This window comes from Oncorhynchus masou, chromosome 29 (assembly GCF_036934945.1).
Source record: "Oncorhynchus masou masou isolate Uvic2021 chromosome 29, UVic_Omas_1.1, whole genome shotgun sequence".
In the NCBI taxonomy this organism is placed as follows: Eukaryota; Metazoa; Chordata; class Actinopteri; order Salmoniformes; family Salmonidae; genus Oncorhynchus; species Oncorhynchus masou.
In genome coordinates this window covers 81,548,781-81,576,087 of record NC_088240.1, presented here as the reverse complement: position 1 = coordinate 81,576,087, position 27,307 = coordinate 81,548,781, and the positions used below count along the sequence as shown (strand labels likewise).

At 46.2% G+C, this 27,307-nt stretch overlaps 1 protein-coding gene across 1 annotated transcript; it reads right to left on the bottom strand.

Moving 5' to 3' along the window:
• Positions 1 to 850: 850 nt before the first annotated feature.
• On the bottom strand, positions 851 to 26,737 carry LOC135520735 (cingulin-like). The gene is made up of 21 exons (XM_064946500.1): positions 26,536 to 26,737; positions 25,707 to 25,766; positions 19,315 to 20,293; positions 19,127 to 19,212; positions 18,957 to 19,026; positions 11,584 to 11,679; positions 9,878 to 9,999; positions 9,314 to 9,425; positions 9,012 to 9,224; positions 8,185 to 8,333; positions 7,457 to 7,577; positions 7,167 to 7,379; positions 6,830 to 7,051; positions 6,490 to 6,738; positions 6,160 to 6,330; positions 4,863 to 5,114; positions 4,559 to 4,642; positions 4,363 to 4,481; positions 3,971 to 4,079; positions 3,718 to 3,881; positions 851 to 1,181 (listed from the first exon to the last, which is right to left on the bottom strand). The coding sequence occupies exons 2-21, from the start codon at positions 25,736 to 25,738 to the stop codon at positions 1,043 to 1,045; spliced, it is 3,702 nt and encodes a 1,233-aa protein (XP_064802572.1). The 5' UTR covers positions 25,739 to 25,766; positions 26,536 to 26,737; the 3' UTR covers positions 851 to 1,042.
• Positions 26,738 to 27,307: the final 570 nt, after the last annotated feature.

Below are 27,307 nucleotides of genomic sequence, written 5' to 3'. Positions count from 1 at the left end.
AAGGTTGCCACTACACCCCCCCCCCCTAACAGGAGCTAGTGTGAAGTTTGCCACTACACCCCCCCCCCTAACAGGAGCTGGTGTGAAGGTTGCCACTACACCCCCCCCCCCCCCCCAACAGGAGCTGGTGTGAAGGTTGCCACTACACCACCCCCCCCTAACAGGAGCTGATGTGAAGGTTGCCACTACACCCCCCCTAACAGGAGCTGGTGTGAAGGTTGCCACAACCCACCCTTCCCTCCCTCCCCCTAGCAGGAGCTGGTGTGAAGGTTGCCACTACCCACCCTTCCCTCCCTCCCCCTAGCATGAGCTGATGTGAAGGTTGCCACTACACCCCCCCCTAGCAGGAGCTGGTGTGAAGGTTGCCACTACCCACCCTTCCCTCCCTCCCCCTAGCATGAGCTGATGTGAAGGTTGCCACTACACCCCCCCCTAGCAGGAGCTGGTGTGAAGGTTGCCACTACCCACCCTTCCCTCCCTCCCCCTAGCATGAGCTGATGTGAAGGTTGCCACTACACCCCCCCCTAGCAGGAGCTGGTGTGAAGGTTGCCACTACCCACCCTTCCCTCCCTCTCGCAGGAGCTGGTGTGAAGGTTGCCACTACCCACCCTTCCCTCCCTCCCCCTAGCATGAGCTGATGTGAAGGTTGCCACTACACCCCCCCCTAACAGGAGCTGGTGTGAAGGTTGCCACTACACCCCCCCCCTAACAGGAGCTGGTGTGAAGGTTGCCACTACCCACCCTTCCCTCCCTCCCCCTAGCATGAGCTGATGTGAAGGTTGCCACTACACCCCCCCCCCCCCTAGCAGGAGCTGGTGTGAAGGTTGCCACAACCCACCCTTCCCTCCCTCCCCCTAGCAGGAGCTGGTGTGAAGGTTGCCACTACCCACCCTTCCCTCCCTCCCCTTAGCATGAGCTGATGTGAAGGTTGCCACTACACCCCCCCTAGCAGGAGCTGGTGTGAAGGTTGCCACTACCCCCCCCCCTCCTTCCCTCTAGCAAGAGCTGGTGTGAAGGTTGTCACTACCCCCCCTCCCTCCCTCTAGCAGGAGCTGGTGTGAAGGTTGCTCCCAGTGAGGATGGATGTGATGCTGGAGGGGTCGTACAGGCCTTCATCATCTTCGTCAGAGCTCAGAGCCGACGAGTCCAGGGCCTGACGCTGCGCCTGCTGCACCTTCCTCCTGAAACACACCACCATCAGCTTCAGAAATGTTATCTTCATCATCTATTGTTCACTACAACAGAGGCTGTAGGTGGATCTCAGCAAACATGTGTGGGAGTAGACAGTTGACTTCTACAGTAGACAGTGTGGTTCCCTGTAGTATCTGTCAGGGGGAGAGCCCTCTGCTGGTCAGATATGGGAACTGACTGGTGTGACATACAGTACATACAGTGGGTCTGTGATTTTTGAAGTGTACCTTTTATCATAGGTACACGTCAACTGTGAGAGACGGAATCTAAAACAAAAATCCAGAAAATCACATTGTATGATTTTTAAGTAATTAATTAGCATTTTATTGCATGACATAAGTATTTGATCACCTACCAACCAGTAACAATTCCAGCTCTCACAGACCTGTTAGTTTTTCTTTAAGAAGCCCTCCTGTTCTCCACTCATTACCTGTATTAACTGCACCCGTTTGAACTTTTTACCTGTATAAAAGACACCTGTCCACACACTCAATCAAACAGACTCCAACCTCTCCATAATGGCCAAGACCAGTGAGCTGTGTAAAGGACATCAGGGATACAAATTGTAGACCTGCACAAGGCTGGGATGGGCTACAGGACAATAGACAAGCAGCTTGGTGAGAAGGCAACAACTGGCGCAATTATTAGAAAATGGAAGAAGTTCAATGGTCAATGAATCTTGGTCTGGGGCTCCATGCAAGAGCTCACCTTGTGGGGCATCAATGATCATGAGGAAGGTGAGGGATCAGCCCAAAACTACACGGCAGGGCCTGGTCAATGACCTGAAGAGAGCTGGGACCACAGTCTCAAAGAAAACCATTAGTAACACACTATGCCGTCATGGATTAAAATCCTGCAGCGCACGCAAGGTCCCCCTGCTCAAGCCAGCGCATGTCCAGGCCCGTCTGAAGTTTGCCAATGACCATCTGGATGATCCAGAGGAGGAATGGGAGAAGGTCATGGGGTCTGATGAGACAAAAAGAGCTTTTTGGTCTAAACTCCACTCGCGGTGTTTGGAGGAAGAAGAAGGATGAGTACAACCCCAAGAACACCATCCCAACCGTGAAGCATGGAGGTGGAAACATTCTTTGGGGATGCTTTTCTGAAAAGGGGACAGGATGACTGCACCGTATGGGGCCATGTATCGCGAGATCTTGGCCAACAACCTCCTTCCCTCAGTAAGAGCATTGAAGATGGGTCATGGCTGGGTCTTCCAGCATGACAACGACCCGAAACACACAGCCAGGGCAACTAAGTAGTGGCTCCGTAAGAAGCATCTCAAGGTCCTGGAGTGGCCTAGCCAGTCTCCAGACCTGAACCCAATAGAACATTTTTGGAGGGAGCTGAAAGTCCGTATAGCCCAGCGACTACCCCGAAACCTGAAGGATCTGGAGAAGGTCTGTATGGAGGAGTGAGCCAAAATCCCTGCTGCAGTGTGTGCAAACCTGGTCAAGAACTACAGGAAACGTATGATCTCTGTAATTGCAAACAAAGGTTTCTGTACCAAATATTAAGTTCTGCTTTTCTGATGTATCAAATACTTATGTCATGCAATAAAATTACTTAAAAATCATACAATGTGATATTCTGGATTTTTGTTTTAGATTCCATCTCTCACAGTTGAAGTGTACCTATGATATAAATTACAGACCTCTACATGCTTTGTAAGTAGGAAAACCTGTAAAATTGTGTGTTTCAAATACTGCAGTGTTTCAAATAATTGTTCTCCCCACTGTACAGGGATGACTGCTCTGTCTGCTAGATCTGTCTCTGCCTCCCCATTCACAGCTGACCTGCACATACGTACGTGTGTGTGTGTGTGTGTGTGTGTTCCCACAGCACTGTTGAGTGGGGTTTAATGAGACACCTTTACACAGCTGGGTGAGTGTGACTGTTGAAGAAGTGTGTGTGTGTTTGAATCCAACTGCTTTATTCTGTAATGACGTATGTCTGATAGCAGCATCTCTGTTGAGGGATCAGAGAGGAGCTCAGTGATCCATAGAATGATACACAACACACCGCACGCTAGTTTGGCTGTGAACAGGCTGCCAGTAAATGTCAGCTCACTTAACTCATTACCAATGACAAGAGGAACAGAAAGAGGTCTGGAGGGAGTGGAGAACAGAAAGAGGTCTGGAGGGAGTGGAGAACAGAAAGAGGTCTGGAGGGAGTGGAGAACAGAAAGAGGTCTGGAGGGAGTGGAGAACAGAAAGAGGTCTGGAGGAGAACAGAAAGAGGTCTGGAGTAGAACAGAAAGAGGTCTGGAGTAGAACAGAAAGAGGTCTGGAGGGAGTGGAGAACAGAAAGAGGTCTGGAGGAGAACAGAAAGAGGTCTGGAGTAGAACAGAAAGAGGTCTGGAGGGAGTGGAGGAGAACAGAAAGAGGTCTGGAGGGAGTGGAGGAGAACAGAGAGAATTGGGCTGGTTCAGAAGAAGAGCCACATCTAGGAGAAAGGAGATACTTAGTAATCGGACATGTGAAACAGGTAGAGTGTCAGACTTGGAAACACAACACACACAGACTTACTTGAGCTCAGTCTCCAGCGTGGTGACTCTACCCTGTAAGGCCTCCTTTAGTTCCATCTGTTCCTCCATCTCTCTCTGGGCCTTCCTCCTCAATCCCTCCATCCTCTCTACCTCAGTCTCCCCCTCATCCACCTGTCTCTTCAGAGCCTTCACACGCAGAGACAGCTACAACACAGAGGAATCAGTCAGGCTGTGTGTGTGTGTGTGTGTGTGTGTGTGTGTGTGTGTGTGTGTGTGTGTGTGTGTGTGTGTACCTGGTCTCTCTGTTCTGTGTGTTGGTGTCTCTCTTCCTCCAGGGTAAAGTTGAGCTCCTTCAGTTTCTTCTCCAGGCGACGCTGAGACGACAACATGGAGTTCTTCTCCCTAAGACACACACACACACACACACACACACGTTTAGCACAAACATGAACAAGGTGGTTCTGGATATAGATGTGTGACCAGTTCATAATATCATAAGCTTTACTTGTCATCAATAATGTGAATGTCAATTTAAGGTACACTTCTCTAACTAACAGTGAACTACCATACCAAACACAAAATCAGCTTTTGTTACAAAATATCATATTCCAGACTATGTGGTGCATTGTGGCATCTGTAGTTCCTGGGGTGTGGTGCATTGTGGGACGTGTAGTGTGCGGTGTACCTATCCTCGCTGTGGAGGCGTTCCTCCAACTCGTGAACTTTACTCTCCAGCTGAGCCACTCCTACAGAGGAGCGAGACTGACCCTCCATATCAGATACTCTGGTCTTCAGCTCCTTCATCTGGACAGAGAGATTTAAGCATAATCAATCATCACTCAGACCTTAAGATCATTTCAGTGGAGACAGACTTAACGTACATGTCTTTCGAGGGCATTCTTGTCCAGCTCCAGGTCCTGTCTGGAGGATCTCTCCTGCATCAGCTCTGAACGCAGCTTCTCCATCTGCACACAGACAGAGGAGCGCCAGACAGAGGAGCGCCAGACAGAGGAGCGCCAGACAGAGGAGCGCCAGACAGGGTGAGGGGAGAAAGAGGGTGAGGGGAGAAAGAGGGTTAGGAGAGAGTTAACAAATACATTATTTTCCTAGCTTGGTCCTGGTTCTTTCAACTCTTAACCAACAGACTGGTGAAAGCTGCTAGACACACATTTATAGTGTGTGTACCTGGTCTCTGGTCCTGGTGACTCTGTCAGTGAGTAGCTCCACAGATCCCTTCTCCTCCTCCAGCTCCAACTCCAGTCGTTTCATCTTGTCCTCCGTGCTGCGGAGCTCCCTGCTCTTGTCTGTGAGGCTGTTCCTGCTGTTCTCCAGTTCAGCCTCTAGGTGGTGCAGGCGGTTGGTGAGCAGCTCCTTGTCCAGCTCAACATTGTCTCTCTCCTCAACCACAAAGAGCAGCTCCTTCTTCTGACGTGACGCCTGGCGCACGACACACACACACACACACACACACACTCTGGATCAGCGTGAAAGATGAATCACCTTCACCCCTCAAACTCATCTCTGGACCTCAAAGCCAGTTCCACTGTGTTTTTTCATTGTTCCCCTCTAATCAGGGACCGATTTAGACCTGGGACACCAGGTGGGTGCAATTCATTAGCAGGTAGAAGAGAAAAGCAGCAGGCTCCAGCAGGGTGAGACTACCCCTGACCAATACCATCACCTCCTGAAGACCCTTTCCTCCTCCGTCTCCTCCCTCTTTTCCTCCTCCTCTCTCACCCCGTCCCTTCCTTCCTCCCTCCATCCAACCATCTCTCTCTCTCACCTCCTGAAGACCCTTTTCCTCCTCCTCTCTCACCCCGTCCCTTCCTTCCTCCCTCCATCCATCCCTCTCTCTCTCTCACCTCCTGAAGACCCTTTGCCTCCTCCTCTCTCACCCTCTCCCTCCCTCCTGATGACCCTTTTCCTCCTCCTCTCTCACCCCGTCCCTTCCTTCCTCCCTCCATCCATCCATCCATCTCTCTCACCTCCTGAAGACCCTTTTCCTCCTCCTCTCTCACCCTCTCCCTCCCTCCTGAAGACCCTTTTCCTCCTCCTCTCTCACCCCGTCCCTTCCTTCCTCCCTCCATCCATCCATCCATCCATCTCTCTCTCTCACCTCCCGAAGACCCTTTTCCTCCTCCGTCTCCTCCCTCTTTTCCTCCTCTCTCACCCCCTCCCTCCCTCACCTCCTGAAGACCCTTTTCCTCCTCCTCTCTCACCCCGTCCCTTCCTTCCTCCCTCCATCCAACCATCTCTCTCTCTCACCTCCTGAAGACCCTTTTCCTCCTCCTCTCTCACCCCGTCCCTTCCTTCCTCCCTCCATCCAACCATCTCTCTCTCTCACCTCCTGAAGACCCTTTTCCTCCTCCTCTCTCACCCCGTCCCTTCCTTCCTCCCTCCATCCATCCATCCATCTCTCTCTCTCACCTCCTGAAGACCCTTTCCCTCCTCCTCTCTCACCCTGTCCCTTCCTCTCTCTTACCTCCTCTTCCAGTCTCTTGAGGGAGGTCTGGCTCCTCTCCAGTTCTACCAGTGTGTCATTGCCCTGCCTCTGGGCCTCCTGTGTCTCACTACGAGATCTCTCTCTCTGTTCCTCCAGCTGGGCCCTGAGAACATGCACCTCCTCACCAGACGACTGGGACAGAGACTCAAACTACATGGACAGAGAAAGAGGCAGAGTGAGAGTAGGGAGAGAGTGAGGAGTAAGTAGACAGAGAGAGATTTTTATTTGCACAGTGTACATTTGTAAACACAGCACTTCAATGCAGTACACAGAGCATCAGAAAAACCCATGTAGACACACACGTCTCACCTCCTTATTGAGTTTGTCTAGGGACCGCTCCTGCTGTCTCCTCTGTTCCTCCAGCTGTGTGTTGGTATGTGTGAGCTGGTCCCTCTCCTTCTCCATGTCCTCCAGGCGCAGACTGAGCTGTCGGTGGTCCTGGCCCAGCCGAGAGGCTTCTCTCCTGGCCTCGTCAAGATCCTGCCTCAGCCCCCTCAACTCCGCCTGGAGGGACAGCTCTGCCTCCGAACTCTCTGATGCACTGGAAGCCAGCTGAGACTGGGGACACACACAAATAGATACTGTGAAACAACACACCCACTAACAAAGAGCTGTGAGAAAGAGGTACTGTAATGTGTGTGTATCTCACCTCCAGGCGTGAGAGTTTCTCTCGGAGGCGTGAGTTAGCTGCCTCCTGCTCCTGCTGTGAGTCTCTGAGAGCATTTAGTTCTGTCTGGGTTCTGGCCAGCTGCTCTGTGTTTGACTGTAGCTCCTGCTCAGTGCTGGAGAGTTTCTCTCCCAGTCGGTCTCTCTCCCCACGAGCATTAGTCAGCTCTGACTGCAGGCCAGACACGACCGACGGGTCAGGGAGCTATGGAGAGAAACAAAAGAGGTGAGTGTTTGAGAGAAGGATGGAGATTATGAATATAAGGGAGGAAAAGTGGCCATCTTCCCCAGTCACATAGCTGGTACTACACAACACACACCTGTTTGGTTCTCTCCTGGGCCTTGGCCAGATCCTCTTTGGCTCGATTTGATTGGCCCCTCAGCCTGTCCATCTCATACTTGAGCTCCGCCTCCTGCTCCTGGTTGGCCTTCTTCAGGGAGATTACCTCCATGACCTTTTTATCGAGCTCCGCCCTTTTCTTCTCTGCCTCTGATTGGGCCTGCTGCAGATCGGCACGCAAACTCTGCAGCTCCTGACATGACAATGGAGAACAGTGTCAGTGTGTACCTTGTTGAGAGTGTGTGTGTCAGAATCAGTGTGTGTGTGTACCTGGTTGAGTGTTTGTGTATGACTGGGGTCTGGTATCTGCTGTTTCATGGTGTTGACCCTCTCCTGTACTTCATTCAGTTCTTCCTCAAGCTCCTCTTTCTCCAGACGAGCCTGCAGCATCCTGCAACACAAACACACACCATTTTAACCAATTAAAGATCCATTTCAAAATCTAGAAATCAAGTCGCCGATGAGCACTGATCAGACATCATTTAGTTTGATCAACGAAGCTACAGTTCAATCTCCAATGCTGATATCAGTCCCTCAAAGTTGATCAAACGTTTAGTTGTTAAAATGAGGTCATTCTATGGTAACACCATTTCTTCAGTCAGTCAGTCAAATAGAGAAACACAGAAGCTGGTTTAACTGGAATGTCAGTTACACGGCCATAAACCCCGGCTATTAACCGCAGCTATTAAAACCCTCTAGAGAGGATTCTAAAATATGGAATTGTACCACAGCTACTAACATGCATGCAGCCCATGCAAAAAAAACGGTTACATTGTATAGATGTATACATGGATGGTTGAAAAACAGAAAGAGATGTGTAAGACTTTGTAAGTGAAGTGTGTGTGTGTGTGTGTGTGTGTGTGTGTGTGTGTGTGTACAGTACCAGCCAATTTTTTACTTAAGTAAATTAAATAACTTATTTTTCTTAAAACTGCATTGTTGGTTAAAAGTAAGCATTTCACAGTAAGGTTGTATTCTCTGTAGGTGCGTGTACTCACTCCTGTTTGGTGGTCCGTAGTTCATCTCTAGTATTGTGGAACTGCGTCATCCAGTGGCCACTCTCGTCCCTGCAGTCTTCCAGCTGCTGCTGTAGAGTACGTACCGACGCATTCACACGCAACCGCTCTGACTCGATACCTGCCTGAGACTGGGGAGAGAGAAGGAGGGGGAGAGAGAGGGAGGGTGGATGAGAGAGTGTGGAGAGAGAAGGAGGGGGAGAGAGAAGAGAGAGGGGGAGAGAAGAGAGAGGGAGAGTGGATATGAGAGTGTGGAGAGAGAAGGAGGGGGGAGAGAAGAGAGAGGGAGAGTGGATATGAGAGTGTGGAGAGAGAAGGAGGGGGAGAGAGAAGAGAGAGGGAGAGTGGATATGAGAGAGAAGAGAAAGGGGGAGAGAAAGGGAGGGTGGATATAAGAGAGTGTGGGGAGAGAGAAGAAGAGGGGGAGGGTGGATATGAGAGTTGGGAGAGAAGAGAAAGGGGGAGAGAGAACAAGAGAGAGGGAGGGGGAGAGAAGAGAGGGAGGATGATATGAGAGAGAGTGGGGAGAGAGATGGAGTAAGACGTGTCATTAAGAATGTGAGATCAGCTGATGTACTGCTTGTGGCTTTGTCTGTGCAGTCAAACGTAACGGTGTAATCACTTGTTGTTCCTGCTATAATGCACCGGTGTGAAGCAAGTCCAGTGGGTCTCAATCACTTCACGCTCTGCTGCTCCCTCAGTGCCCGCGTGTGGGTGGGAAAGAGCTCTCAAGTAAGAATTTGACTACTGTTTTCCACCAGTTGTATCCTGTGGCCATGGTGAATAAACGCTGAAACGTGTGTGTTTACCTGTGAGACCTGCTCCACAGTACTCCTCAGTCTCTCCATGTCCGTGCTGTACTGTTCTCGAAGTGTCTCCATGTCTTTGTCGTGCGTGGCCACCTCGTCCTTCAGAGCTCCCTTCAGGGCCGTCAGCTCCCTCTCTCTCTGTCTCAGAGAATCCTCCAGCTTCTGCTTCAACGTGGACACCTCCAACAGAGACTCTTGACACGTCACCAGGTCCTGTAGACACACAATACATTCTACAGGACAGTTACAAAGAGTGCACAACAAAGATCTTGTGTCTCAAGACCACCCAAATGTTGTGTTACCGTCTTGTTGCCGTTCTCTGTCCTCAGCTCCTCCTGTAGCTCGCCCAGTCGGTCCTCCATCTCTCTGACTCTGGACTCAGCACTCTCTCTCTCCATACGCAACTGACTCAGCCTGACAGAGACCGTGATTTATTCATTTAACCTTTATTTCTACAGGTTATTCTCATTTAGATCAAATCTATTTTACAAGAGAGATCTTTAAAAAATATATATATATTTTACCTTTATTTAACTTGGCAAGTCAGTTAAGAACAAATTCTTATTTTCAATGACGGCCTAGGAACAGTGGGTTAACTGCTTGTTCAGGGGCAGAACAACAGATTTGTATCTTATCAGCTTAGGGATTTGAACTTGCAACCTTTCGGTTACTAGTCCAACACTAACCACTAGGCTACCCTGCCGCCCCGATCTGATGCTCTTTATCTCAACACTAACAAAGAACCTTTCAATAAGCCATCAATATAACCAGTTCTGATCCAGCAGCCTGGAGTCACTTTCAACCTGCCTGGTTCCTCTCAAGGTTTCCTTCTACCCAGGTCATTTGTCCTGCTCACTGTTACTCACTCAGAGTGTGTCTGATGTAGTTCAGTCTTCTTCCTGTCCACAGTCTCCTGGAGCTGCATGTTCTCATCCAGACATGAATCCAGCTCTGCCTTTAACACAGGGTCAGAGCTGCCCACAGAGCCCTATGCACACACACAGTCCTGTACTGTAGGCTACATGACCACCACAACATCAGACAACGACAGACAGTGGGGAGGTGACAGAGTGGTAGTATTTAATTACACCATTAGAAATATTTTGGAGAACAGGCATGATTCTCTATTTAAACATGCTGTGTGTCTGTGTGTTCTTCAGAATAGTGTCAGACAGGCTTTAATCCTCACTGTGGAATTCACATACATGATTAAGTGATTATAGGGTGTTAGAGTTAAATACTAGTCCAACTCCCTTAAGCCAACACATAATGACTCATTATCAGATAGAATACTGTGTGTGTGTCCACCTCTAACACAACAAGTTTAAACTGGTTTAAAATCATCTGTGGTCCATTTACAGGGCTTTTAGGGCATTCAGATTAGACTGCCACTAAAAACATCAGCTCCTCTCAGAAAACGCACACACGGTGGGCTCAGCTGGTGTGTGTACTGTTGAAACAGCTCACCGTGAGCGTCTCCTAGGTGCCAAACAAACACCATCGCTCTACTCTTTCCATCACGTCCCAAATGATCACTCCTTTCTCTTTTTCTCCTACTCTCCTCCACTCACCCTCCTCTCCTCCTGTAGAGAGGTCTGTAGCTCCAACATCTTCCTCTCCAGATCCCTCTTTTCTCTCCTCCACTCACCCTCCTCTCCTCCTGTAGAGAGGTCTGTAGCTCCAACATCTTCCTCTCCAGATCCCTCTTTTCTCTCCTCCACTCACCCTCCTCTCCTCCTGTAGAGAGGTCTGTAGCTCCAACATCTTCCTCTCCAGATCCCTCTTTTCTCTCCTCCACTCACCCTCCTCTCCTCCTGTAGAGAGGTCTGTAGCTCCAACATCTTCCTCTCCAGATCCCTCTTTTCTCTCCTCCACTCACCCTCCTCTCCTCCTGTAGAGAGGTCTGTAGCTCCAACATCTTCCTCTCCAGATCCCTCTTTTCTCTCCTCCACTCACCCTCCTCTCCTCCTGTAGAGAGGTCTGTAGCTCCAACATCTTCCTCTCCAGATCCCTCTTTTCTCTCCTCCACTCACCCTCCTCTCCTCCTGTAGAGAGGTCTGTAGCTCCAACATCTTCCTCTCCAAATCCCTCTTTTCTCTCCTCCACTCACCCTCCTCTCCTCCTGTAGAGAGGTCTGTAGCTCCAACATCTTCCTCTCCAGATCCCTCTTTTCTCTCCTCCACTCACCCTCCTCTCCTCCTGTAGAGAGGTCTGTAGCTCCAACATCTTCCTCTCCAGATCCCTCTTTTCTCTCCTCCACTCACCCTCCTCTCCTCCTGTAGAGAGGTCTGTAGCTCCAACATCTTCCTCTCCAGATCCCTCTTTTCTCTCCTCCACTCACCCTCCTCTCCTCCTGTAGAGAGGTCTGTAGCTCCAACATCTTCCTCTCCAAATCCCTCTTTTCTCTCCTCCACTCACCCTCCTCTCCTCCTGTAGAGAGGTCTGTAGCTCCAACATCTTCCTCTCCAGATCCCTCTTTTCTCTCCTCCACTCACCCTCCTCTCCTCCTGTAGAGAGGTCTGTAGCTCCAACATCTTCCTCTCCAGATCCCTCTTTTCTCTCCTCCACTCACCCTCCTCTCCTCCTGTAGAGAGGTCTGTAGCTCCAACATCTTCCTCTCCAGATCCCTCTTTTCTCTCCTCCACTCCTCACCAGAACTCTCACTGGGCTGAGGGGGAGAGTGACTTCAGTGGATACCCCATAGAATGACAGCTAGCACCACCAATGACAAACAGAAATAAGAGGATGAGCAGTACTACGGCGGTGTATAGAGATGTATATTAGAGAACTACCGAGATGTATATTAGAGTACTACAGAAGTGTCTAATAGAGAGTACTACAGATATGTATAGAGATGTACAGTGGGGAGAACAAGTATTTGACACACTGCCGATTTTGCAGGTTCCTACTTACAAAGCATGTAGAGGTCTGTAATTTTTATTTTTATTTATTCATTTTATTTTTATCAACTGTGAGAGACGGAATCTAAAACAAAAATCCAGAAAATTCACATTATGGTATTTAAGTAATTAATTTGCATTTTTTTGCATGACATAAGTATTTGATCACCTACCAACCAGTAAGAATTCCGTCTCTCACAGACCTGTTAGAAGCCCTCCTGTTCTCCACTCATTACCTGTATTAACTGCACCTGTTTGAACTCGTTACCTGTATAAAAGACACCGGTCCACACACTCAAACAGACTCCAACCTCTCCACAATAGCCAAGACCAGAGAGTTGTGTAAGGACATCAGGGATACAAATTGTAGACCTGCACAAGGCTGGGATGGGCTACATGACAATTGGCAAGCAGCTTGGTGAGAAGGCAACAACTGGCGCAATTATTAGAAAATGGAAGAAGTTCAAGATGACGGTCAATCACCCTCGGTCTGGGGCTCCATGCAAGATCTCACCTCGTGGGGCATCAATGATCATGAGGAAGTTGAGGGATCAGCCCAGAACTACACGGCAGGAACTGGTCATTGAACTGAAGAGAGCTGGGACCACAGTCTCAAAGAAAACCATTAGTAACACACTACGGCGTCATGGATTAAAATCCTGCAGCGCACGCAATGTCCCCCTGCTCAAGCCAGCACATGTCCAGGCCCGTCTGAAGTTTGCCAATGACCATCTGGATGATCCAGAGGAGGAATGGGAGAAGGTCATGTGGTCTGATGAGACAAAAATAGAGCTTTTTGGTCTAAACTCCACTCACCATGTTTGGAGGAAGAAGAAGGATGAGTACAATCTCAAGAACACCATCCCAACCGTGAAGCATGGAGGTGGAAACATCATTCTTTGGGTATGCGTTTCTGAAAAGGAGACAGGACGACTGCACCGTATTGAGGGGAGGATGGATGTGGCCATGTATCGCGAGATCTTATCATGTACTGGGAGATCTTGGCCAACAACCTCCTTCCCTCAGTAAGAGCATTGAAGATGGGTTGTGGCTGGGTCTTCCAGCATGACAATGACCCAAATCACACAGCCAGGGCAACTAAGGAGTGGCTCCGTAAGAAGCATCTCAAGGTCCTGGAGTGGCCTAGCCAATCTCCAGACCTGAACCCAATAGAACATCTTTGGAGGGAGCTGAAAGTCCGTATTACCCAGCGACAGCCCCGAAACCTGAAGGATCTGGAGAAGGTCTATATGGAGGAGTGAGCCAAAATCCCTGCTGCAGTGTGTGCAAACCTGGTCAAGAACTACAGGAAACGTATGATCTCTGTAATTGCAAACAAAGGTTTCTGTACCAAATATTAAGTTCTGTTTTTCTGATGTATCAAATACTTATGTCATGCAATAAAATGCAAATGAAATACTTAGTGATTTTCTAGATTCCATCTCTCACAGTTGAAAAAAATTGTAGACCTCTACATGCTTTGTAAGCAGGAAACACTGCCGATATTGCAGGTTATCAAATACTTGTTCTCCCCACTGTATATTAGAGTACCGCGGAGGTGTATAGAGATGTATGTTAGAGTACCGTGGAGGTGTATAGAGATGTATATTAGAGTACTACAGAGGTGTATAGTAGAGTACTACGGACGTGTATAGAGATGTATATTAGAGTACTACGGACGTGTATAGAGATGTATATTAGAGTACTACGGAGGTGTATATTAGAGTACCGCAGAGGTGTATAGAGATGTAATCTGCTCAAAAAAATAAAGGGAACACTAAAATAACATCCTAGATCTGAATGTATTAAATATTCTTATTAGATACTTTTTTTCTTTACATAGTTGAATGTACTGACAACAAAATCACACAAAAATGATCAATGGAAATCAAATTTATCAACACATGGATTTGGAGTCGCACTCAAAATTAAAGTGGAATAACCTACATCAGTATAGGCTGACCCAACTTTGATGTAATGTCCTTAAAACAAGTCAAAATGAGGCTCAGTAGTGTGTGTGGCCTCCACGTGCCTGTATGACCTCCCTACAACGCCTGGGCATGCTCCTGATGAGGTGGCGGATGGTCTCCCGAGGGATCTCCTCCCAGACCTGGACTAAAGCATCCGCCAACTCCTGGACAGTCTGTGGTGCAACGTGGCGTTGGTGGATGGAGCGAGACATGATGTCCCAGATGTGCTCAATTAGATTCAGGTCTGGGCAGGCCAGTCCATAGCATCAATGCCTTCCTCTTGCAGGAAATGCTGACACACTCCAGCCACATGAGGTCTAGCATTGTCTTGCATTAGGAGGAACCCAGGGCCAACCGCACCAGCATATGGTCTCACAAGTCACATGTGCTCAGTGTGAACCTGCTTTCATCTGTGAAGAGCACAGGGCGCCAGTTGCGAATTTGCCAATCTTGGTGTTCTCTGGCAAATCCCAAACGTCCTACACGGTGTTGGGCTGTAAGCACAACCCCCACCTGTGGACGTCGGGCCCTCATACCACCCTCATGGAGTCTGTTTATATACCTGACCGTTTGAGCAGACACATGCACATTTGTGACCTGCTGGAGGTTTCTGGCCGTTTGAGCAGACACATGCACATTTGTGACCTGCTGGAGGTCATTTTGCAGGGCTCTGGCAGTGCTCCTCCTTGCACAAAGGCGGAGGTAGCGGTCCTGCTGCTGGGTTGTTGCCCTCCTACAGCCTTCTGTCTCCTGGTAGCGCCTCCATGCTCTGAACACTACGCTGACAGACACAGCAAACCTTACCACAGCTCGCATTGATGTGTCATCTTGGATGAGCTGCACTACCTGAGCCACTTGTGTGGGTTGTAGACTCCGTCTCATGCTACCACTAGAGTGAAATCACCGCCAGCATTCAAGTGACCAAAACATCAGCCATGAAGCATAGGAACTGAGAAGTGGTCTGTGGTTATCACCTGCAGAACCACTCTTTTATTGGAGGGGGGGGGGGGGGGGGTCTTGCTGATTGCCTATAATTTCCACCTGTTGTCTATTCCATTTGCACAACAGCATGTGAAATTTATTGTCAATCAGTGTTGCTTCCTAAGTGGACAGTTTGATTTCACAGAAATGTGATTTACTTGGGGTTACATTGTGTTGTTTAAGTATTCTCTTTATTTTTTTGAGCAGTGTATATTAGAGTACTGCGGAGGTGTATAGAGATGTATATTAGAGTACTGCGGAGGTATATAGAGATGTATATTAGAGTACCGCGGAGATGTATATTAGAGTACTACAGAGATGTATATTAGAGTACTACAGAGATGTATATTAGAGTACTACAGAGATGTATATTAGAGTACTACAGAGATGTATATTAGAGTACTACAGAGGTGTATAGAGATGTACAGTACCAGTCAAATGTTTGGACACACCTACTCATTCAAGAGTTTATTTTTTTACTATTTTCTACATTGTAGAATAATAGTGAAGACATCAAAACTATGACATAACACATATGGAATCATGTAGTAACCAAAAAAGTATTAAACAAATCAAAATATTTTATATTTGAGGTTCTTCAAAATTAGCCACCCTTTGCACACTCTTGGCATTCTCTCAACCAGCTCCATGAGGAATGCTTTTCCAACAGTCTTGAAGGAGCACTTGTTGTCTGCTTTTCCTTCAGCCTGCGGTCCAACATCCCAAACCATCTCAATTGGGTTGAGGTCAGGTGATTGTGGAGGCCAGGACATCTGATGCAGCACTCAATCATTCTCCTTCTTGGTAAAATAGCCCTCACACAGCCTGGAGGTGTGTTTTGTGTCATTGTCCTGTAAAAAAATAAATGATAGTCCCACTAAGCGCAAACCAGATGTGATGGCATATAGATGCAGAACTCCGTTAACCAGTAGGGCAAAGTGTGCCTTGAATTATAAATAAATCACCAACAATGTCACCAGCAAAGCACCCCACACCATCACACAACCTCCATGCTTCACGTTGGGAACCACATATGCGAAGATCGGTTCACCTACTCTGCGTCTCTCTAAGACACGGCGGTTGGAACCAAACGGACAGATTTCCTAATGCCCATTGCTCGTGTTTCTCGGCCAAGCAAATCTCTTCTTATTGGTGTCCTTGAGTTGTGGTTTCTTTGCAGCAATTTGACCATGAAAGCCTGACTCACGTCCTCTGAACAGTTGATGTTGAGATGGGTACGTGCTTGAACTCTGAAGCATTTATTTGGGCTGCAATTTCTGAGGCTGGTAACTCTAATGAACTTATCCTCTGCAGCATAGGTAACTCTGGATCTTCCTTTCCTCTTCCTTTCCTCATGAGAGCCAGTTTCTTCATAGCCCTTGATGTTTTTTGCGACTGCACTTGAAGAAATGTTCAAAGTTATTGAAAATGTCCATATTGACTGACCTTCATGTCTTAAAGTAATGATGGACTGTCGTTTCTCTTTGCTTATTTGAGCTGTTCTTGCCATAATATGGACATGGTCTTTTACCAAATAGGGCTATATTCTGTATACCACCGCTACCTTGTCACAGCACAACTGATTGGCTCAAAACGCATTAAGGAAAGAAATTCCACAACTTAAATTTTAACAAGGCACACCTGTTAATTGAAATGCATTCCAGGTGACTACTTCATGAAGCTGGTTGAGAGAATGCCAAGAGGATGCAAAGCTGTCAAATGCAAAGGGTGGCTACTTTGAAGAATCTCAAATATATTTTGATGTTTAACACTTTTTTGGTTACTACAGGATTCCATGTGTTATTTCATAGTTTTGATGTCTTCACTATTATTCTACAATGTATAAAGAACAACCTTGGAATGAGTAGGTGTACCCAACATTTTGACTGGTACTGTATATTAGAATACTACCGAGGTGTGTAGAGATGTGTATTAGAATACTACCGAGGTGTATAGAGATGTGTATTAGAATACTACCGAGGTGTATAGAGATGTGTATTAAAGTACTACCAAGGTGTATAAAGATGTGTATTAAAGTACTACCGAGGTGTATAAAGATGTGTATTAAAGTACTACTGAGGTGTATGGAGATGTACAGAGAGCTCCAAAAGTATTGGGACAGTAACATTGTTTTATTTTTTGCTCTGTACTTTGGATTTGAAATGATACAATGACTCCGAGGTTAAAGTGCAGACTGTCAGCTTTGATTGGAGGGTATTTTCATCCATATCAGGTGAACCGTTTCGAAATTACAGCACTTTTTGTAGATAGTCCATTTTAGAGGACCAGAAGTATTGGGACTAATTCACTTGTGTATTAAAAAGTAGTAAAATGTTTAGTATTTGGTCCCATATTCATAGCAAACAATGATTACATCAAGCTTGTGATCTCAAACTTGTTGGATGCATTTGCTGTTTGTTTTGGCTGCGTTTTATAATTGTTTGCCAAATGGAAATGAATGGTAAATAATGATTTGTTTCATTTTGGAGTTACTTTTATTGTAAATAAGAATAGAATGTTTCTAAACACTTCTACATTAATAATGTCTATACTACCATGATTATGGATAATCCTGAATGAATCGTGAATAATGATGAGTGAGAAAGTTAGAGGCATAAATATCTTAGCCCGCAAAAAATTCTAACCTCCCTTGTTATTGTAATGGTAAGAGGTTAGCATGTCTTGGGGATATGATATAAAATGCTAACCTCCCTTGTTATTGTAATGGTAAGAGGTTAGCATGTCTTGGGGGTATGATATGTGCGTCTAACTTTCTCACTCATCATTATGGGGCGGCAGGTAGCCTAGTGGTTAGAGTGTTGAACCTGTAACCGAAAGGTTGCAAGATCGAATCCCCGAGCTGACAAGGTAAAAATCTGTCGTTCTGCCCCTGAACAAGGACCTGTTCCTTGGCCGTCATTGAAAATAAGAATTTGTTCTTAATTGACTTGCGCAGTTAAATAAAAGGTAAAATAAAAAAATAATGAAATATTAATTCAGGACTATGCATCCACATGAATGTAGAAGAGTTTAGAAACATATTCTATTCTATCTGAACATCCAAAGTGTGACACTGTCCCAATATTTTGAGCTCACTGTAGATAAGAGTACCTTGAGGTGTATATTAGAGTACTACTAAAGTGCATTCGGAAAGTATTCAGACCCCTCGACTTTTCCACATTTTGTTACGTTACAGCATCATCCTGACATTAATTAAATTGTTGTTTTCCATCAATCTACACACAATACCAAAGCAAAAACCGGTTTCAACATTTTTGCAAATGTATTAAAAATAAACTGAAATATCACATTGTCATAAGTATTCAGACCCTTTCTTTACGCAGTACTTTGTTGAAGCACCTTTGGCAGCGATTACGGCCTCTTCTTCTTGGGCATGTCCCCGAAGGAGGCTTTTTGCCTTTTGGTTGGCTGTCATGGTAATCTGTTCTTAACTGACTTGCCTAGTTAAATAAAAGGTTAAATAAATAATAAAATAAAATCTAAAAGCTAGGTACACCTGTATTTGGAGAGTTTCTCCCATTCTTCTTTGCAGATCCTCTCAAGCTCTGTCAGGTTGGATGTGGAGTGTCGCTGCACAACTATTTTCAGGTCTCTCCAGAGATGTTCCCTGACCAAGGCCCTTCTCCCCCCCGATTGCTTAGGTTGGCTGGGCAGCCAGAATGATGGAGGCCACTGTGCTCTTGGGGATCTTCAATGCTGCAGACATTTTTTTTGTACCCTTCCCCAGATCTGTGCCTATCACAATCCTATCTTGGAGCTCTACGAACAATTCCTTTGACCTCATGGCTTGGTTTTTGCTCTGACATGCACCGTCAACTGTGTGCCTTTCCAAATCATATCCAATCAATTGAATTTACCACAGGTGGACTCCAATCAAAGGGAAAGTGTCTGTACACTTATGTAAAAACAAACATTCTAACCACCTGTTTTTCTTTGTCATTATGGGGTATTGTGTGTAGATTGCTGAGGGAAATGTTTTATTTAATCAATTTTAGAATAAGGCTGTAACATAACAAAAACGTGGAAAAAGTCAAGGGGTCTGAATACTCCAAAGGCACTGTATATTAAAGTACCTTGAGTCCCTGGATCTTCTGGAAGATCACCCTGACTTTGTGTCTGATGACTGTGTCCCTCTCACTAGTCCTGAGGGGTGAACAACAACAGGTCAAACACACATGGTCATAAGGATGTTGATAACTGGCCTAAATTAATGTTGAATGACACCGTAAGATAAATGCTCTACCCTTCTCTGAGGACACTGTAGATGGTCTGCATGACCTGCTCCTCCTCACTAGTGACCTCTGAACTCTGAAGCAGGTCAGGGGTCACCTTTAGACAGAGCTCAGTGTTAGTATGTTTTTAAACTTTACTGGAGGTATTGATAATGTACTAGCTAAGTATACCGCTCTCCCCTCCCGTCCAGTCTCTTACCAGGGGGTCTGTCCGATTGGGTGACGGCGTCTCCACAGCGACAAACCTCCCCGGCGGAGCCCACTGACTGGCTGGGTGGGGTGTTGCCTTGCTGACGGAGCCTTGGCCCCGCCCCAGGCTGCTGTGAGTGGAGGAGGGAGGGGAGGAGTAGGGGTTGGGGGTGAGAGAGGGTGAAGGGGAGGAGTAGGGGTTGGGGGCGAGGGAAGAGGAGATGGTGTTTCTAGGGTCCTCTGCTACAGGAGAGCGCCCCCTCTGTTGTTCTCTGGTACTGCTGCTGCCGTCAAACCTGCTGATCAGTCTGTTGACGGGGGTCTGGGGGTGGGGCTGTGTTGGGTAAGGAAGGCTCGGAGGGTGGGGGTGTGTTGGGTAAGGAAGGCTCTGGGGGTGGGTGTGTGCCATGGTCAGGGGGGGCTGATCTGTTTGGGAAGGATGGAGGTCTGGGGCATACTGACTCCCCTCTCCCCTCCCCAGTGACCCATTGAGCCCAGACTGATATGACCCACACATTATATTCCTCCCCTTACTCCCGTCCCTCACCCCTCTTTCCATTCTCTCTTCCGCAACCCCAATCCCTCCATCCAGGTTCCCATAGCTACCAGACCTCCCATCCCCTGGTGGTCTCCCAAATCCTCCTCCCCCCTCACTCTCCAGTAATGAACCATGTGACTGTGCCCTGCGTAACGCCCCTCCTCCCCCCTCTCCCTCTTCTCGGTCTCTCCTGCGGGGCAGACTGCCGTAACCCGGGGGGTAGTGGGTACGGAGCTGCACCCCATACGAATCTCCCTTTGGGCCCCCGTCCTTCATAACCACATAGGGTTGTCCAGCGATGCCCTGGACCCTGACAGCCACCCCGTACTTAGAGGTGGAGGGGGGCTTGGATCTCAACTGGGTCGAGGGGAGCCCCCCTCCTGAGTCGTTGATGAAGCGGATCTGAGCCCCGTAGTCCACGGGGCTCTTCCGACCTGACGGAGTACTCATACTGGGGAGGGAGAGAGCGAGAGGGGACGGGGCGGAGGAGGAGAGACAGGGAAAGGAGAGAGAAAGTGGAGAGGGGGAAAGACTATATTAATACAGCTATTCCAAATGTTATACTTTAAAGAAGTGAATGTGACAGCAGTAATATATTCTTTTCTTTCCCAGGAAATGTCGTCAACTGAATATCTGACTGGTATGAATGTCATGCAGACACACAGAAAGAGGGTGGACTGTGTGTGTTTCTATTGGGTTTGCAAGTTAAAGGTGTGTGAGAGAATGAGTCTCAGTGGAGTTGCTTTAGAATGGACTTTGTTCATAGTGACCTTCATTATTCATTAACCTGGAAACACACACACCCTACCTCCCACTCTCTGGCTCCCCTTACGTGTACTCTCTTGCTCTCTCTCTTGACTTCCACTTGGTTTAGTTTTTCCTCTTCCCTGCCTAGGCCAGGCCAGCCCTGCCCAACCAGCACAGCAAAGGTGAGACTCCTTCCTCAATCTAGGATCGTTACGTGTAATCACACATGATCCATAGCCAGTCCTTGTGAAGGATCCTCCCTCTGGTTCCCTCAGTAAGTCTCATTAACATGGTCAGCAGTCATGACTAGGTCATTACACCACATGCCTCATTAACATGGTCAGCTGTCATGACTAGGTCATTACACCGCATGCCTCATTAACATGGTCAGCTGTCATGACTAGGTCATTACACCGCATGCCTCATTAACATGGTCAGCTGTCATGACTAGGTCATTACACCGCATGCCTCATTAACATGGTCAGCTGTCATGACTAGGTCATTACACCGCATGCCTCATTAACATGGTCAGCTGTCATGACTAGGTCATTACACCGCATGCCTCATTAACATGGTCAGCTGTCATGACTAGGTCATTACACCGCATGCCTCATTAACATGGTCAGCTGTCATGACTAGGTCATTACACCGCATGCCTCATTAGCATGTCTCCTTTGCACTTATAACCAACCAACTACAACACCAGGCACTAACCCAGTTACCACCCTTCTCTCAATCTCTCCCCCTTTCACACACAGACAAACTTTCATTCTCCCGCTGCCTCCCTCACTGACACACAAAAACAGCGTGTACAGAGTTTTTCCTCTCTAATCACCACCATGACACACACTGATAACACCAATGTCAAGCTCTTGTTCCTGTGGATAGGAAGCCCTGCCCCCACACATGCCTGCACTCCTCATACCCACTCTGGAATGAACTGTGTACAAGCAGGTCCACACACTCACAGGTGATCAGTGGTGTTGTAAAGAGCGTCAGTGAAGACCTTGGTGCCGTTTATACATGGGGTCCAGTATAAATCAAAGCCCTGGCTATCAGGATGAGACACACACACCCATCCCCTAGTCAGATTGGCAGATTAACCTCAACCTCAGTAATTTTGTCATACTCATATCATGTCTGTACTGTAACGATGAGCATAGCCATAGGAAGTAGTTTGGGGGTGGGGATGCTCATATCATTACAGTTACAGAAAAACTTCTATTGCGTAAACTGTTTTTAAATGAAGTGGGAAAGATTCTAATTATTTTACAAACAGAAAGGCACAGTCGGAAGGAGCAGGTTCATTTGTCTCATTCATTTTGGAGACAGTATTACCAAGCTGTGTGGTATTCATTAGGTATGTCCTAACTAGAGGTCGACCGATTAATCGGAATGGCCGATTAATTACTGCCGAGTTCAAGTTTTCATAACAATCGGTAATCGGGCATTTTTGTACACCGATTATGGCCGATTACATTGCACTCCACGAGGAGACTGCGTGGCAGGCTGACAACCTGTTACACGAGTGCAGCAAGGAGCCAAAGTAAGGTGCTAGCTAGCATTAAACATATCTTATAAAAAACAAGCAATCTTAACATAATCACTAGTTAAACTAGTAATATCATCAACCATGTGTAGTTATCTAGCTTGTCCTGCGTTGCATATAATCGATGCGGTGCCAGTTAATTTATCATTGAATCACAGCCTATTTCACCAAACGGGTGATTTAACAAGTGGATTCGCAAAAAAAAGCACTGTCGTTGCACCAATGTGTACCTAACCATAAACATCCAACGCCTTTCTTAAAATCAATACACAAGCATTTATTTTTAAACGTGCATATTTAGTTAATATTGCCTGTTAACATGAATTTTTTAAACTAGAGAAATTGTGTCACTTCTCTTGCGTTCTGTGCAACAGAGTCAGGGTATATGCAGCAGTTTGGCCGCATGGCTCATTGAGAACTGTGTGAAGACCATTTCTTCCTAACCAAGACAGCCAACTTCGCCAAACGGGGGATGATTTAACAAAAGCGCATTTGCGGAAAAGCACAATCGCTGCACGAATGTACCTAACCATAAACATCAATGCCTTTCTTATAATCAATACATAGAAGTATATATTTTTTAAACCTGCATATTTAGTTAAAAGAAATTCATGTTAGCAGGTAATATTAACTACGGAAATTGTGTTTTACATAATTATGACATAACATTTAAGGTTGTGCAATGTAACACTAATATTTAGACTTATGGATGCCACCCATTAGATAAAATACGGAACGGTTCCGTATTTCACTAAAAGAATAAACGTTTTGTTTTTGAAATTATAGTTTCCGGATTTGACCATATTAATGACCTACGGCTCGTATTTCTTTGTGTTATTAAGGTTATAATTAAGTTTATGATTTGATATAGCAGTCTGACTGACCGGTGGTAGGCAGCAGCAGGCTTGTAAGCATTCATTCAAACAGCACTTTCCTGCGTTTGCCAGCAGCTCTTCGCTGTTCTTCAAGCATTGCGCTGTTTATGACTTCAAGCCTATCAACTCCCGAGATTAGGCTGGCAATACTAAAGTACCTATTAGAACATCCAATAGTCAAAGGTATATGAAATACAAATGGTATAGAGAGAAATAGTTCTATAATAACTACAACCTAAAATGTCTTACCTGGGAATGTTGAAGACTCATGTTAAAAGGAACCACCAGCTTTCATATGTTCTCATGTTCTGAGCAAGGAACTTAAACGTTAGCTTTTTTACATGGCACTTTCTTCTCCAACACTTTGTTTTTGCCAAATTGAACCTACTAAATGGATTTTATTGATGTATTATATTAAGTTAAAATAAAAGTGTAGTTTTTGTTCATTCAGTATTGTTGTAATTGTCATTATTACAAATATATATATCTGCCGATTAATCGGTATCAGCATTTTTTTAGTCATCCAATAAATCGGTATCGGCGTTAAAATCATAATCGGTTGACCTCTAGTCCCAACAAATTTTTACAGATGCATTATAAGCTCAAAACATTTTGCTACAAAAATTACAATAACCATGACCATTTGCATGACAATTAATCATAACCCAAAATGCCATTGTCATTACAACTCCAGTGTGTGTACAGTTCAGCTCATCACTTAGCACATCCCTCGCCCTAAGACGGACATCCAAAGCATGCCATTGAAAAAGCCCCCGTCACTGTACATTAGTGCAGACGACCGTAACACGTGCACAGTCACACACACACCTCCTAATGGCCAAGTGGCAAGTAGTGGTGAAGATGTTCCAAAGACAGCTACAAGTCTGGTCTTTCAGACAGAGGTCCACAGAAAGCCAGGTACAAGTCTGGTCTTTCAGACAGCGGACCACAGAAAGCCTAGGATATCTATTTCAGATATAGGTCAACAGATACAAAGGACATTCAACACCAACCCTTCTTTCTGCATGCAGAGGCTAATCATCCATAATCAGTTGTAGAGGCTGAGTTTAAAGCAGTGTTTCTCAACCCCTGGTCCTTGGGAGTATGTTGCTGACCTCCTGACATTGATTTACTCCATTCTACAGTTTAATCTAGGCACTTGGCTATTCTAAGGAGGGAGGGGCATTTCTTGCCTGTCCCTGGTACTGAAACATATTGGGAAACACTGCTTGCTTGTGCGCCTGCGTGTGTGAGACAGAGGCTCAGTCTCAGCAGGGAGAACTGACAGTGAATAGGACCAAACATAACAGGAACACAGGAGTGGACCCCAGCCACTTTCCTCTCTCATTCCACCTCCCTTTCTCTCATTCCACCTCCCTTTCTATCTATCTGTCTGTGTCAAGCCACTTCCAACAGGCCAGTTCAGCTGCTAAGTAGTGAAAGGGTACAGTTGAGAGGAGAGGGCCAGGGGAGAAAGTCAGGGGAAAGAGGGTGAGCCCATCCTATTGTCCAAATGATGTGGAGCTGAAAATGAGGGCAGAAACGCTGGGAGCGCAACACTCTTCTCCCCCTGGCCCTCTCCAGCTCTCCCTCAGTCTGTCTGTCTGCCTCACTTATATCACTGTTCTGCACCTGACCTTCCCTCCATCTCTTGAACCTGTCTCTAACCTCTCGCTATCCCTCCCTCCCCTAACCTCTATCGCTCCCATCCTAACCTCTATCCCTACCACCATCTCTAAACTCTCTATCCTTCCCTCCCACCTCTCTCTATCCATCTTCCTAACCTCTATCCCTCCCTCATCCATCTTCCTAACCTCTTTATCACTCCCTCCATCCATCCATCTCTCTAAACTCTCCAGCCTTCCCTCCATCCCCCTAACCTCTCTCTATCCCACTATCTCTCTCTCTAACCCTCCCCTGGGTTCCAAATCTCTGTTTCTCTCTCTGGAGAGAAGTACATGACCTGCAACAGAGATTGACTGTGGATACTTGTCTGAGGTTAAGACCAACAGGCTTCTATGCTTCAGTGAAAGCACCTGAAAGAGGATGGCCTTACATGTGTGTGACTGCCTCCTTCTGTGGAGACACAAATAGATTACCTGTCATGACTGATGTTGGGCCCTGTAAAATCTGGTTTATTTTTTGCCTGATTTCTCCGTTTTGTTTTTCTAGGTTTCCGTTTTTCGCAGTTTATTCAGGTTCACTCAAAATCACACTTTAATAGAAAAACAAAACATTGTTCAAATATTGTTGAATTCCATTTTAGTGTCTAGATTCTGTGTTCCATCCACAACACGGATTCTATAGGGCCCTACTGATGACTGTCAGTCATGAGTGGCTGAAATAGCAAAGACTTTCCACATTAATGCTGCAGTCATTAGAAAATGTAAATAACACACCAACTTGGGTCCAAGACAGTCCTTCAGTTAAGACTATTTCCTTGGTGATTGGCAATTCATCCCTTCTGTCTCTTTATTACATTCTTGACTTAGACCAAACCCTTTTCCACTCCTCTCACACTCAAACAACCAGCCATTTCTTCCTATCTGAGTCTAATGGCACCCATTGGCATAACAAAGACTTCAGTGTTGCCAAATAGAACACAAACACCAAATAGAAGCACCTAATACACCCCTCCAGTCACCCACATTCCACACTGTGTTGCTCAGTAAACATCCCCCTTACACACCTACCTGCACACTTCAGGGTCTCGCTCTAAGAGCATCCAATTTGTAAACAGTCTCACTCTGTGCCTGTGGAAACAGTAAAACATGTCCCTCAGGCTGAGCATTCTCCCATCTGTCATCAATACACTGCTGTGTTAAATTCTACATACTAACAGACAAATGTCAAGTTAAATTCATATCAACTTATCAAGCCATCTAACACTTGCGATCTTGCATCAGATATGATACAACACCCTGGCCAGTGGGTACTTTCTGTAGGCCACATGTCCATGTTTAATCACTGAATGTTGGCTAATAAAATTACAGAGACTGGTAAATAGCTTAGATAACTTAAGTTGGGTCTCTTTTGAACAGATTTCGCTGGCTACATTGAATTCCTCAGTGTATGCGTCATAGTATCATCTAGCGTTAGCGAAACTTGGGAGAAGAGAGGCAGTGAGCAAAGTTGTTGAAGAGGAGCTCCGAGAAAGCGTCAAATAACTGACATAGACAGATGAGTCCACGTGGTTTAAAATGAGAATACCACTACCGGAGAGATCTAGACGAGGCAATGCAAAGATGCACCTGCTCCGTGGCCTTTGAATTCTGAGTGACGTTACCCAGCACCGTTTCGCCACCATTAAAAGTAAACTTAGGGTAAAACACCAACAAGAGAGCAAGTTATTAAAGACGGAGTGGACAAATGTAATAGCTAGCTATGTGTCTGTATTGCGCAAGCCAACCAGCTAGAGCTAGCAAGTTAATCCCAAGCTACTGTCATAACTAGCTAGTTAATTTAGCTGTCTGGGTTAGTTCGTTAGCTAGCTTGCTAACTAAACAACATCCAGAAACATACCTGATATTTGGTCAAAGTAGTACAATTCATCAATTTATTTTTCGACTTTCGAGTCCTCTTCTGTTGTTTTACTTGGTGTTAATACAGATACTGTTTAAATCTGACAGAAAATACTTTTGAAAGAGCAGAGCATATCCATAATTCGAGACAGACAGATAAATTCGTTAAATGCAGCTCCAACCTGTTACCTTTGTGACCGAAGCCAGACGAGCCGCCTAGACCCGCTAGAGGGAATACAGGTATTGGTTGAGCACATAGCAGTAGGCGGTGCTCTAGACAGCGCCCGCTTTGAATATTGGTGAGTCTGTCTGTCAATCTGTGATAAATTGACTCAGGGGAGAGGTCTTTCAGTGGTCTACATAAATAGAAATAAAAAACTTTGTGAATGAAAATGCCTAGTGCTGTGTTTGTCACAATACATGTTTTAACTGCTAAGAAAGAGGTAAGCTATTGCAGAAACAAACGAAACGCATCACAACTTGTGGCATTAATCAGTTTGCGCTCCTCAAATTCCAACCATCCCAAAGGGTAACCGTTCCACTTGATCTACCAGATCCCCTGCAGAGGGCGCCCTTAGCACACATTATGACCGATTATTGGCAATTAGGACAGAGGCCTCGGGGACAGTTTATTCTACTAATTTGAATAAACCACTGAAATGGCCATTCGACTCTTTTCCCTATAGAAAATTCTCAACACAAATTAAATATTTTCTTATTTAAAAAAAATATTTGTTCTCACTCATTGTGGTGCCAAAACCTGTGAATTCAAG